A 15,315-nucleotide genomic window follows, 5' to 3' on the forward strand; every position below is an offset into this window, starting at 1 on the left:
TCCTACAGATACGTAGCCATAATGAGCCCACTACGCCCACGGCTGGGCAAGCGCGCCACGCTGGGTATAGCGGCGGCAATCTGGGCTGGGAGCTCCATCATCAGCAGTCCGAACCTGGTTTACTTCACCACTGACACCACCTTGTTACCAGATGGCAGCACAAGGTACGTACTTTGTCTTGTTTTTTTTTTTTTAATAAAATCGTGCTTTATTCATCTCGTGTAATCATTTCAAGATAAAACAACCTGAACCACTTTTCTTATATTCAAGGAATTCTATCCTATATATTAGGATAGCCTAGCTTCCTATCATTAGTACATGACATTACGCATTTATAAAAATGCGAAAGCATCGGGATATACCTAATTAAATGTCCTAACGCATGTTTAGTTCAAACCTCTAAACGCAGCTGGATAGAAAAAAAACATTTTTTTTTTTTCAAAAATATTTTATTGTCATAAGCTTTTATTATTGTCGATCAAAGAGATCTTGTTGCAAACAATGCGTGACAAAAATATTATGTCGGTGCGTACAAAATTATACAATACCTGCTTCAAAATTGTATTACAAGATTCCATCCGAACATACATATTTACATACATTGCAAGTTCTCATCTGATTGTTTTCACGGTTTCATCCGTAGCCATTGATCGTCGAAGCCCAGGATCCGCTATGTACATTACTAATGAAGACAATAGCTGGCCCCAGATTGTTCTAACCCTAATATGATAGCCCATCGAAAGGGTTTCCTCTCCGCTGTCCCGGATGTAGTTCAAACCCCTAAGATAACACACACTATTTAACTGGACATACTTACCGGAAGTATGTCCCTGTATACTTAACATTAAAGTTAAGTCAACTTATCACAATAACATGAAGCTAGACTAAAACTAATTTTTATAAATCCTAACGAATATTTTAAATACGAAAGTAAGTTTGCTTCTTAACGCTTTAGTTTGAAGTTGAATGTAGTTTGCTGGTTTTTTATTCCAGTAAATAAAAGCACTCATACTAACTATACAATGTTCACGCATTCGCGTCGGCGGCATATGTCTGGTTCAGCGGCAGTGCGAGCTGGCATGAAAGGAGCTCTCTTTGGTTCTTCTTGGCCTCTTCTTCCTTCTACCTTTCCTACTAAATCTATACTATTATAATAAAGAGATAAGCGTTTGTGAGTTTGTATGATTGAGGCGGGTAATCTCCGAAACTATCAAACCGATTTCAAAAATTCTTTATTTCTTTAAAGGTACATTATCCAAGATTGTTATAGCCCATATTTTGTTTCAAAATTCCCACGGGAGCGAAGACCCGGGCAAATTCTAGTAATATATATATATAAAGATAAATGGTTACTAAAAGTAAATAAATGACACCTACTTATTTCGCGCGCATGCAAAATTCTTATCTGGAGAGTTACAGTCTCTTTGACCCTATTCTGACCCCGGTGATCGATACGTATCTACTTTGATTGAGCACTTAAAGGTCTGACTTCTTTGTTGGAGCTCTTAAATGACCGCTATTCAGAATATTAATACCGATAAGTATTGTAGCGAATATCTGCATCCGCGTTTTATTTTTATTTATTTGAACTTTATTGCACAACATAAAATTTTAAAATGGGTGGACTTAATTGCGTAAGGCACCTTCTACAATTTAGAACCAAACATAAAAAGGCAAAACGGGTGGAGCTTCAAAATTTACATAAATAACACAAAAAAATTGTAACGTAAACTAACAAGCATTTTTATGACATCGAGACAAATCATGGTAAAAACACATCATGTAAAAATAGCGACTGGTTTCACATATAGAAGAATCTCCAAATAACAACCCTGTCTCTTGATTGACTTTTACAGTATTCGTGAGAGAGAAGCTAAACAACAAGAAGAAGAAAAACAAGCACTAAAATAAAACAAACCGTTACATACTATACTAAGATATGTTTTATTTAAGTTATTAATATCATTCTCGTCAGGTTTTTCCTATATTCTATGTTCTATTCAATGTATCATAAAAATTAAAACTTAGGCGTATAGTCCTGTCCCAGAAGGATACAATTAATCATATCATACCCGTTTCTGTGTTTGTGTCCATCGGACCCGCGATACAAGCTTAGCGTATAAGCACTAAGCTTACACACTCACGCAACAACCCACACCTTAGTGTGAGCCGTTGTGTGTTGTTCATTTAATTATTTATAGCTTGTAAGCAACAATAACATTAGATTTTGAACATTTTAAGGTTTATATATTACGCTGACCTCTGTGATAGTGGCGTGGCAGTCCTCAATGCAACCTGGAACACTCGAGGATGAGAAAGAAACAATGAAAACCTATAAGCCTATAACCTATAACTCTGATTCCAACATCAAGAGTAAATGCTGTTATAAAGTTTTAAAGCGCTGGCACCTCTATCCCTGCTTTTGATGTCGGTTACAAAATTGCAGTGAATTTTATTGGTTGATATCTGATTTTTGTCTCATTTTGATTCCTCTAGTAAGACTAGCTAGCTGCGTGCTGCGATTTCGCTTTCGTGTTCCGCTACCTGACCATTAGTACCTACAACCGCGATTCGGGCTTCTGGAAAATATTGGTCATATAGAAAAAAGAGGTCTGACATCTAGGGATGCTGTGGGTTAGCGGAAAAATAGGAAAGCGAACCCTAGGCTCCGACACCCAACGGCTGAGAAAGACAGGGAAAACGCTCAGAAGAGAGAAAAAGAGAAAAAAATAGTCTTATAACAAAATGCAATGGATAGAAGATATTTATATGATTTAATTAATTATGCAAAGAAATTATTTCAAACTACACATTACACTACAAACTACTAACTAAAGAAATATGAACATTATTAAAAGTTACAGACATATTTACAAGTTTCGGTTTAGAGGTCCAAAAGGTCTTCAAAAACGCTTGCTTGTTCTGACCTACTTATAAGAACAGATGCTCTACGTTCGAATTACCCAATGTTTGTCTGTTTCTTTTTTGCTTCGTAATCATAATAAAAACAAAAGAAATCAATCATCAATATTATCCCGAAAAATCCCAAGGAGCTTCAAGTAATTTACTCGATACAATAAACGTGCGTAATTCGTATACTCCACAACACAATAACGTTCCACGTGTAAAAGTATGAAGGGCAGTCGCTTACGATGTATATTATGCGTATAACCCCCTCCGAAGTCTCTTGCATCATCTGCTATAGAAAAGAGCTGGTGATTTCCAAACGACTGAACATTCGATTAAATTCTCTTTCAAATAAAAAAAAAACTAGATCAAAATTGGTTCAGCCGTTTGGCTGTTACGATGCCACGGACCGATACGAAGGCATTAATAAAAAAATCACTACTCCGACCTCCGAAATTATATTGTATTTGTTTCCAGAGATATTGCAAAGATTTTAACAATACGGTATTGCGTTTTTAAAGGGGTCATAAAAATGCCTTGTCTCATTGCTCAGTCGTGCTCCGTCCATTATGACTTCGTTGTGCTCCATCTTCATACAATTTGTGTTGTCCTTCGTGGACGACGGAACGCAACTGAGCTATAGATCATGGGTATATATTCACACATTTTCTAAATTATTTTTATTTTAGTTATTTCTTTACTCATCCCTCATCTCATAAAGTGAAATTATGAAAATAATCCCATTTCGATCGCCCCGCTGTTTTCCCTAGGTATTTACCGCTAATCGACTTTGCCTACTTCGTCTAATGGATATTATGTTTACAGACGCGTCTGCTTCCCGGAGTGGCCCGACGGAACCACCACAAGATCTCAACACGAATACATGTAAGTTTAAAATTAAAATTGTTTTAAAACGTTTGCTCGATTTCGTTAGAAGATATAAGTGGCGTAAAATTTGATTTTAAACTCTTGAGCATAAAGTAAAATCTTCGTCTAATCAACTTATGAGTGACCAATAACTTTATTAACCAAAATAAGTTATAAAAATCGCAATTGAAAGTGAAAAGTTGATTAGGGCCTGTGCCAAAATGCTTCCATTTACGATCTTGATGTATAATGTACTATAGAACTAACTCGTAGAAGATATTTCTAATGGCGACTACACACATTATCAGTACATTAATTCATGTGGCATTGAATCAGTACATTAACTCATGTGGCACGAGTGGGATTTGAACCTGGGACCTTTCGATGACAGGCTGGCAGTCTTATCCACATAGGCCACCGTCGCTTCACAGCTATCTATTGTAAAGTATTGTTTGATTGATTCAACCGATTGGGATGGTGAAGACATAATTTATTGACCTGTCTGCGTGGTCGTTCCAACTCATTTAGTACTATTTCAAGAATTGAATAATTAATAATAAATAGTTATGGAATGACATCTTAAACGTTTAAGATGGTAATGTTAACCACCTCTTAATCATACTTAAATCTCCTTCCTTGGAAGTGACATAAAATTACTTTTTAATAATGTCTTCATAACCCCATGACGCCGGTTATAAAAAAAGGCAGTAAAAAGTTGATGCCACCAAGCTGAGCAGCAATTTTTAAGTTAAATGATTTTTGGAAAACTCTTCGTTTTGCGCAGACTGCTATATTTTCAAAACAATTTTGATAAAAATGCTATAAACAATTTTATGTCTAAGCGTTGTGTGCAGAGTTGGGGGAAAGATAATCCTTATTTATTTTATCTCGTTAAATTTCACTATCAATTTGCGTATGTTTATCATCTTGTCAAGACTATTAATTTATTAGTGACAAAGAGGACTAATTTTCACCAAATGGAATTCCCTAAGTGGTCTCTGCAAGCCAACAGTCGTTATAGTAAAGTCCGCAGCAAATCCAACCTAAAACCATTGCAGATTTGCCACTATATTCTTATAACATAAGGTCTATTTATAGTTGACTGTACTCTCATTATAACTAAAAGAAAATCAAACAAATGGTACCTACATTAAGGCATAGATCTCCACACAACCAAATCACTTATTAGAATAATAAGGTCTAAAAAAGCATCTTCAATGTTGGCTTCGGCCCCAAATAAACCTACTATACTATTAAGGCGATTTTGTTATCCTGTGTCACAAAGAACATATTTTCCAATCATTCGACATGGAACTATTCAATAATAAGAAAAAATGTGACGAGGGAGAATTTCTCGCGTTCTCGGTGAGTCACTGATCCAAAAATACCTAACGCAAGGTTCCCCCGTGGTTGAAAATGCGGTATGCATTGTCAACAGGATCAAAATGTTTATTCAATCAACTTAGATCTTTGGTAGTATCCAAATCCTTAGATATTATAAAAAAGAAGTCCCCTTATCACATTTGTCTACGCGATAAACTCAAAAACTATTTTTGTACGGTTTTCACCAATAATAGTTGTGTCCTGAGTAAGATTTAGGTGTCTGTATAATTTACTATAGTTTTACAAAAATACTAATTTTGGTCTAATTTTCAGATACAACGTATCGTTCATGGTACTAACATATTTTCTGCCGATCATCTCCATGACATACACGTATGCGAGGGTGGGGGTGGAGCTGTGGGGGTCGCAGTCCATTGGGGAGTGCACACAGCGGCAGCTGGACAACGTCAAGAGCAAGCGGAGGGTAAGATACCATTTAAATGATGATGGTCAGAAGAAGGTTTTGAATTCGGGTCCCTTTCTTTGGCATAATTTATTTGGTCTAAATCATAATTGATTTAGTTGGAATAAATGTGGCACAATAAACTTTTAGGTTAGGTTAACTATGCTTCAATTAGTTATGCATTAACAGTTATGCGTAAGAACGTTATGTTTAAAAATCATTATGCCATAATACAGTATATATTACATCAGGTATGGCTTAATTTTTTATACTATAGAGACCCAATTGAATTTAGTTTTTTTCCTATAGCTCACGCTGATGTCAAAATCTAATTCCAATCATTTATTCAGAAATTATGCCATCACAGATTTTCACGTCATATTCTAAATTAAATTATATTTACCAAAGCCTACAAACTACTAGCATTTCGGAACGACCACTGCTGAGAAGAAATGCCGAAAAAAACTCATTCAAACAGTGTTGGTCCTTATCATGCCAGAAGTGCTTACCATTTTTTTTTTAAATGATGTTGCTCTGGCGTCGTTCAAATCCCCGACAGTGCAGGATATAGGGCTGCGGAGATACATACTGATAGAACACTGTCTGAATAGCCATTCCGACTCGACAAGAATAATTCGTCTATGGCCTTCCAACAGCCCCCCAGCCTGCACTATGGAGGACTTGAGCCAATGACAGAGGGATCATACAGCGTGACGGATAGGATTACAAACAAATAAAACATTACTATTAATACATATCTAATGCCACACGTGTAGAGCCGAGTAGGTCATATAGATCTTCGATCACAGAATTGCTATTAATTTACAGAATGCAGAATTACGCCAGTGTTTTCAAGAAGTAACATATTGAACTCGGTATTCGACTCTTCGCGTACACAAAATTAGGAATTTTGTACGCGAAGATTAGGACAATTCAAGTTTTTCCCCACTTATAAATCAACTGATTCAAATTCTATTTTGGAACCCTCTTCACACTGAATGGCAGTCTATCCGATATACAAAGAAGTGAACCCACTGATAATATACTTAATTACGTTAAAATTTTGGGTTTTAAAATAAAACGGTCAATAAATTAGACAAAATTACTTTCGTTGAGCCCTAGGGTCCTATTTTGTTAATTTAGACATTTAAACGACCTCCGTTTAGAGACTGTAATCATGCATAGAATGTATAACAATACCATTTTCCTTTTATTATTCATGTCTTATATTATTATTTTGGTGTGAACACATTTTTTCACACTTCTCACTGAAATTACTTTCATCCCACCCATGTAGTGTGGAATGAAAGTAATTTCAGTGAGCCAATACTTAAAATGTTTTCGGAGAAATAAATACCGATTTTATATATTACATTATAAGCCTCATCCTCACGTCTGTCAAGTTATTATATTAGTTTAGTGGGAATTTTGAGATAAAATATAGCATATAGCAATATTAATGATGAAAGAATTTTTGAAATCGGTTCGGTACTTTCGGAGATTGCCCGCCTCAAACATACAAACTCACAAACCCTTACCTCTTTATATAATAGTATATATAGATGATAAATTTAAAAAATATATATTTGTTTTCATTCTCCATTAGATCAATGGTTTTTTGTATAGTCCCGTAAAGTTACACGACTTCTATATCTATATAGTCCAATTTATTGAGTTTCAGCAAACATACATTTGTCAACAATATTTGAACATTGTTACATGAGATTTCAAAACATTTATCATATAAAAGATTACACTAGAGAAGATATTTAATATGATAAAGATTGTTATTATTGAGTTTCAATTTGATTCGTCCTAATTCTAACCACTTTTTTGAAGGGCCGGATTGACTCTCAATTCAATGAAATCTTTATATATCATGAATATAATGCGTTTTATTAAGGATCAAACCATTTTTCTTTTATCTATGGATCAAACCTTAAACCTCACAATTCAAACAACTTTTCATCCAGTCGAAGGCCATTTACTGATTGAAAGTAAATAATTTCTGTAAAGATTTCAGACTTGTCTGTTCACCACTCTATTTAGATTGCAGTCACCACACAGCTATTCAAATTTGCTTATCTAAAGCCAACTTTACAGTACATTTTTACGTGAATTTTATATCCATTTGCAACTGCAATAGTGAACACTATTTAACAACTAAGGATGAGTTGCACCGTCAACTTTAACGTTGATTTTAACGTGCGCGCCGCTGACGTTTATACAAAATGGCGGCGTACTTTGCGTTTCTCTGTGCACGTTAAAGTTAACGTCAAAGTTGACGATGCGTCCCACCCTAAGTTACCGTAAATTTCATATAAAATTTGACAGCCCGTAAGTTCTTGCATGAAATTGACTTAGGATCAATTGCACTTTGCAACTTTGACGTTAACTTTGAGCTGCGCGCCTCCGCCGCCGCGCTGCGGTCGTCTTCCTTTAAACAAAATGGCATACTTTGCGCTTTTCTGCATAAGTTAAAGTTAACGTCATAGTTAACGGGTATAACCCACTATTTAGCTCACTAGTGTGTACGCAATCGCATTAGAAGGCGGTTGAAACTCATAAAAGTCGTGTCAGATGGCTTTTGGCGACTTGAATAAATTGTAACAGCGTTAGCAATGACTAATAATAGAATGTAAAGACGGCCTATGTATATAAAAATTCAAGGTTTACAAAAGACGTCTTCGTTACGCAAATCTTAATAATTCAATATACAAAGAAATCCAAAGATATTTTTTACGAAAATGAAAGAAAGGAATTAATATATTTCGATATAAAGCAGAACTTTTGTACATAAAGGTCGATGCGCACGCGAGCGAGCGTTTTCTATGGGCAAACATACTTTGAAAACAAGTTCTTGACAAAGAAAACCGCGACTTTGTAACTGTTAAGTTAAATAGCATGTAGGTATCTTATGTTGTTGACATGACATGACTCGCTATGTATTTTGATAAATATATATGTTGTTTGTTTGTAATCTAAGACATAGAAAACAAAAAATATATACCTAGAAAAATTTTTTTAGATCTTTGTTTTTGTAGTTCGAGTTATCATATCCGTCATACTAAATAGTATAACAAAGATTGGAACGCTAAACATAACGCATATCATTAATAATTATTTCCTGACATTACGTTTCTATAAGTATGAAGCTTGATTTTCAGACTATAGTGCGTCTCGTCTCGAATTTTCAATTCGCTTAAAAGAAATATTTTTTTAAGAATCAGCTGCTGTCTGCTGAAATGGTTTTCGGCCGGCCGCCTTGCCTCTCAACTATCAAGGCTTTTTATTCCTGAGTCGTCTCTTACAACGCCACACGCGTGGCCTTGTATACGCGTGGAATACGCCACTGCGTGCTGGCTACGGCGAGAGCCATGTGGCTCCACTGCCGTCCACTTTCCATCGTTCCATCTAGCTATTCTAGGGCGGGAGCCACACATTTCACTACCGTCCACTTATTCCGTCTAGCTCGGTTGGAAAATGTCATTTCTTGACGTTAATCCAGCCCAACGAACAGCAATTTTAATTATCATGAAAAAAATTACGGTATTCCGTCCCGTTTCACGAAACCTCTATCAAAGTTTGCAGAAAAGTAAAAGAAAAATGTTATACGTAAATAAATAGGTATATCGTGTTGGTGAGTCACATCAAAATGATTATGAATACTACGTAACTACCTATCTTTATTAAACCCTGATCTAAATGTATTAATGAAAGTCCTTGTGCGGACATTAGTGGTTCGAACAAACGATGTGAATTAATGCCAGATGAAAATGACGATAAATCAGAGGATTACATGAGGTTGGGAACACTCACGGGCATCCATTAAGAGGACTATGAATGAGATATGTGAACGTGTTAGATTGTTTTCAAACCACAATGCAACGGGATAAAAATTCGTGCCATCATTTTCCGTACTGGCCACTAAGAATTTTTTCACTTCTCATGCTCATAGTTAAGTCATAAGTTTGAATTTATCATTGGAGGTAAATCGCCTAAAATTAGATTTTGAGCTCTAGAGCATAAAGTAAAATTTTCGTATATGAATTTCTTTTTTGCACAAGGGCGTAAAATCTCATTCAAAAGTACCTTGCTCTTGAGCAAAAAATAAAAGCTTCGTCTAATATTAAATGGCAAGTTATTCAATTGGCCCTGATTACCAGGCGCATATGTACTACATCAACAAAATTATAATGCTAATTTGTAACATTGTAGTCAATTTATCGCAATCGAAGTGAAAAGCATAGTATACAACGACAGTAAAGAGAGATTTAAACTTCGATGTAGCTATCCATTTTGATGACGCGTCGTCTAAAATGCTTTGCTGTACCATGATACGGTGAATTTAATAAGTATTTTAAAAATAAAATGTACAAAAATTAAAAGCTTTTTGACAAGTTATTTTGTCGAATTAACAATTAAATATCGTCACTACATCACATCACGACACGTCACGACATCAACCCAATGTACCCAAATTTACAATAATCTCTGCTTAGAATCCAATGAGCGATAACTTCTCAAGCAGACTGTATATAAACAGAATTCAATGGGTCGATCCACTAAAACTTATGCTCTCTCGAGGGAAATCTGTCACTATTTGGTTCCTGTAACAAATTTATAGAAATCTAAGGTATATGAACGAAGCGAAACTATTTTCATTCCTTTTGAGATTGCAAGGTCTGAATTAATAATATGAATCTGAATACAAGAAATAACAACGGGAAATAGATTAAATCCATTTTTTTATTTACATTTTTCTTTATGTAGGAATAGAAAAGCCAAATGTTAATGCATTTGTTTTTATATTCGTACGCCACTTTGTATATGGACACACACATGTGCACAGCACTTTTATTTGTATTGTTTCTTGTATATCTGTATTCTATGGGTTTAATAATATCATTCATCATCATGGTCGTATCCACATGGCTGAGGGTTTTGACCACCAATAGTTGTTTTCTTGACTTGGGCCAGGCAATATAACTACTCATTTAAATGGATTTGTTATACGTGTCACACATGCTTTCATTTCCCGCTCGATTCCAGAATTTTTTCATTTTTATTAGTTTCAAAAACTGCTTATGCTAGTTTTCTTGGGACGAATATTGGCAGTAGTTGTTGTCAGTTATGAATAGAATATTATGTAATATGAACATGTAATTTTCGAATGATTTTTACAAAATAAATTCTCAGATTCTCATTCTATCCGCCCATCTGTCTGATTTTCTCAGATAAACGGACGCACGTGCAAACTCAAAAGTTATATCTCATAAGACTTCCTTATATTTTATAGTTACGGAACGGTTAAAAATAGGCAGAAATTGAAATTTACCTAAATATGTATTCACTATGAAAACTTTACCCTTACATTTCTCCGTAGGTGGTGAAGATGATGATCGTAGTGGTTGTGATCTTCGCGGTCTGCTGGCTACCCTTCCACGTGTACTTCGTGGTGACGTCATACTACCCCGACGTCGTCAACTACCCCCATATACAAGAGATCTACCTTGGGTTCTACTGGCTCGCTATGAGCAATTCCATGTACAACCCCATAATTTACTGCTGGATGAATTCTAAGTAAGCAACTTTATTAAGTACCATTTTTAACCCCAAAACGCAAAAAGAGGGGTGTTATAAGTTTGACCGCTAAGTGTGTCTGTGTATCTGTCTGTGTATGTGGCACCGTAGCTCATCAAAGGGTGAACCGATTTGGATGTGTTTTTTTTATATGATAGCTAATTTTTATGCGGTTGTTCTTAGATATGTTTGATCAAAATCGGTTCAGCCGTTCAAAAGTTGTAGCCAAAATAATGTTGAAAGTCTTTTTTAATTTGTCTAACAAATAAACTTGTTATAAAGGTTTTTTTAAGCGGACCATTGGTTTCAGGGCGTCACAGCCACAGCTGTTACAGAGATCAGTTTTGCATTTTGTTGCTTCAAAGATAACTAAGTAATATTTTTTTGAAAATACATGTTTACTCGCAATGTTTGTGAGTTTGTTTGCATCGCTTGCAAGTTTCCATCTTGCAAGTTGCATCAAAACCACTTCATGTCGACAGTCTTCGCTAAGGAGGTGAAATTTCACAATACAAATAAATGTAAATTGTAAATTCGCTTCGCCTATATACATATATACTTAATAGCTATTAAATTAAACACTCCTGTAAATTTTTGAAAAAGTTAAGAGAAAATAATATTTACCTTTTTTATACATACAACTCACAAACCGAACTATAAATTAAAAAATTCTTCGGATTTGAATGAAAAGATGAACGGATTTCTATGATATCTGGTAAATGTGTAGAATATAACCTAAAATAACACATGAACGGATTTCGATGAAATTCGGTACACGATTACGTACAAGTTGTAACAAATAAACTCCCAAACAATGATGAAATGAAAATGGCTCCAGTAGGTTAATTGTCTTTATAATCAAGTCCTTAATAAAACCGACGTATAAAATTGAAATAACGTTTAGTAGTTCAAAAGTCGTAGCAAAATCCATTACAAGCAATAAAAAAGCCGGAACGTATAATCGAAGGTGATTCCAAAGTTTGCTTAGACTGCAAGTCATCTAGTAAATTAAGCCTATTCGCGGCAACATTATACTTAAATCTATACATATCTGTAAGTGGGCTATGTTTGTTCGCGCTAAACGTATAAAATTACTGGATGAGATTTGATGTGGTTTTCACAATTGCATAGCGGATGGTCTAACTCAAAATCTGGTATAGATTTAATCGCGATACGTTGCTTAGAACCCAAGTTATTGACGATAATAGTTATGAGCGGACGCATGAAAAACCGCGGGCGAAGTTGCGGGTAAAACATAGTTGATTTAATAAAAACACTCTTGTTGTTCCAAAAGACCTTTCACTTTTTTGTAATTAAATGAACAAACACCCTCTGGAAATGTCAAGTTGACATTGTATTTTTACACTGAATAAGATTTCTATTTAGGTTTTCTTGTTAAACCATAACTATTAATATTCGTATTTTACCACGACCTCGTTCTACTTTATTTGTAAAACAGATGAAAATAATTACATTTTATTCAGTGACTACTTGAAAAGCAAAAGATTCCAACACAAGCCGAAGATTCGATGGTCTGACGAACTGACGGTCATCGAAAATGGATAGCAACAACTAGCGAGGGATAGAAGTAATTGGAAACAGAAAAGAGGCTTTTGCCCAGCAGTGGGACCTCGATTGCTACATAAAAAAAATGTATGGAAATTCATATTAAGAAGAAGATAAAGCTGAAAGCTTCTTGAATAAAAGACACGACAGTGTTTTTCAAACCTTCGCGCTTTGAACTTATAACAACATAAATTATCTTAACTGGACTTAGCACGAACTTTTTGTGACATTTCAACGACCTTATTAGTCGTATATGTAATGATATTAGTGCTAAGTCCTGTTAATATAATTTATGCACCTTTGGATACGACTATAAAATACCAATCTCTTACGAAATTGTCATTTACAAGTCGATTCCGTTTTTGTAATCAGTTTCATGGCAAATTTCATACAAAAATGTGGTTGCAAAATGCCAATGTTACTTTCCGTTATTGTTGACATATCATCACTACATACTCGCGGCGTCTGTCTGTTTATAAGCTTTCTTTTTTGAATGAATTTGTTATATTTCACACATGCTTTTTAACTTATTTTTGAAAGTAATAATGTGATGGAAAAATTCTATATTCGAGCGGGAATTAAACCCGCGACTCTGTCAATCCGGGACAGTGTTCTTAATCACTGAATTACCGAAACCATACCAGTTCGGCTGAATCAATTCAATTAAGCTCGATTCCAGAAGTTTTTCATCTCATTATTAGTTTCAAAAATATAAGCTTTCTTTTAACGAAACGGATTTGAAATGCAATTTTCACTGTTGTTTAGACATTTTATATAAATCAGAGTATTAAACAGTGCGAAGCAGGTCTTGCTAGTATACATTGAATTTATGGTTTCAACAGATTCAGGCGTGGATTCAAGCAATTCTTTTGGTGTTGTGGCGCCTTCGGGGGAGGTGGACTGACCAGACACAGACCATTTGGGCCTGACCGTCTCGACAGATCCGTTCGCTCGATTTCACCCAGTAGGAAGAATGGAACTAGTGAGTACACAGCCTTAGTTAGGTAAAGTAGTCACTATTTTGTCGTGCTATTCTGTAACATTATCGATATTATCTACTTTATTTTAGGTACCATCTCCAAATAGTTTTCGCCAACTTGTATTGGATAAAAATACCTTGTGCTACACACAAAGACAAAGATTATTTATTTGCAAAAACATGAGTTTACATTTTTTTACAATGTGGTGTTAAAAGGAAAGCTTAATCCTACATGTTTCGCCGTACACGGGTGTGCAAATTTAAATGGAGAGCATGCTGTCATCCCACAAAATGAAATCGAATAAATAAAAGTAACTATTTTAATTATTTCTTTATCTGAGTAATTTTAATTTTTTATCATTAAAAAAATTGCCAGCAAATTTCCCGCATAGAAAATTGTCAATTTTTGTAATGTTAGTTACTACTTGTGAACAGTTTTTCGAAGACGCATCTAATATACTCTCTGTCTTTTCAGTGATTAAACAAAAAAATCTTCAATTAAAAATTATTGTTTTGTTAGAGAATAGCATGAATTAGTGTCGGACCGAAGATCGACTTCGGCCACCTTCGGCCGGATTTTAACTTCTGCTTCAAACCCTATGCCGTTAGCTACCGAAGGACTAAATGGGCCGTTGCTCCCAAGCTCAGAGGTCTCCTCGGATTGTGACAAACGACAAATCGTAGTATTTAAATATGTTTTATTTACATTTTGACTTTCATTTGTAATCTGAATTACAACGAGACTGGAGTACGTCGAATTCGGAACACGATGAATACAGAACAAACAATTTTAAGTAGGGTTTTTATTGCCAAAGTTTATTTTCTGGTCAAATATCGACCTTCGGTCGGACACTACTTGATATACTTGCAACATTGCTTTACATGTCGTCTCTGTCATTTAGTAGGACGCGTTTTGATTGTACACAACTTTGATCGAAAGAGATAGAGCCATGATGCAATGAAACTACAAGAAACGGAGAAAATAATACAATTTACAGGAGAACTTTTATGACTAATGTAACGAATTTCGCTCTACCTATTTCGACCGTTTATTTTAAATATTTCAAAACAAAATTTAAGTTCATTCTTCTGAAAATTAAAATATTAGAGCAATTTAATTTTCCTAATCTATTGATTTTGAACGAATGCGCTGGATCTGAGGAGTAATTAATTCTGACGTTTCAATTATCCTTACAAAAGTACGCCCTTATAAGAAAGTATTCATTCCTCATCTAACTTCTCCCCAAATGTCGGCCTTCATGCCAGTGCATCTTTCCTATAGGTTTCTTCCCTACATTTTTCTGTTGCACACCTTACATTTTCAGTTGTCATTTAAACACCTCAAATTGTGACTCGAAAATTTGTACAAAATCATAGATGAGACTATTTTCTTATTCTTCTTCATAGGTATATTCAAGGTGACAACCAAAACAACAAAATTCATCAAAAAGCCACCGGGGTCCCCCCATTTGCTGCATGCAAATAAAATTCACAAGTAGGTGATGACGTGGCTTTAAAAATTATATTGGTAATTCAAATTTTACAGTTTTATATGGAACAAATATTCGTGGCACTTTGGGCTGGCTTAGAACAATTGTAGCTAGGCTCGTCTCTCTGGTAGTGGATT

General features: G+C 35.1%; 1 protein-coding gene across 4 annotated transcripts in view; it reads left to right on the top strand.

The window, feature by feature from the left end:
* LOC128671386 (tachykinin-like peptides receptor 99D) overlaps positions 1-15,315 on the top strand; it is a 91,157-nt gene that overhangs the window by 73,990 nt on the left and 1,852 nt on the right. For 2 of the 4 annotated variants that reach the window (XM_053747823.2, XM_053747824.2), the window contains 6 exons: positions 9-164; positions 3,733-3,792; positions 5,431-5,581; positions 10,947-11,143; positions 13,552-13,691; positions 15,096-15,183. In XM_053747823.2, the coding sequence (XP_053603798.1) occupies positions 9-164; positions 3,733-3,792; positions 5,431-5,581; positions 10,947-11,143; positions 13,552-13,691; positions 15,096-15,183 (792 nt within the window). Of the gene's footprint in view, positions 1-8; positions 165-3,732; positions 3,793-5,430; positions 5,582-10,946; positions 11,144-13,551; positions 13,692-15,095; positions 15,217-15,315 lie in introns of all 4 variants that reach the window. The other 2 variants (XM_064436073.1, XM_064436074.1) reach the window with 2 other exon arrangements.

Source organism: Plodia interpunctella, chromosome 7 (genome assembly GCF_027563975.2).
Source record: "Plodia interpunctella isolate USDA-ARS_2022_Savannah chromosome 7, ilPloInte3.2, whole genome shotgun sequence".
NCBI classification, from domain to species: domain Eukaryota; kingdom Metazoa; phylum Arthropoda; class Insecta; order Lepidoptera; family Pyralidae; genus Plodia; species Plodia interpunctella.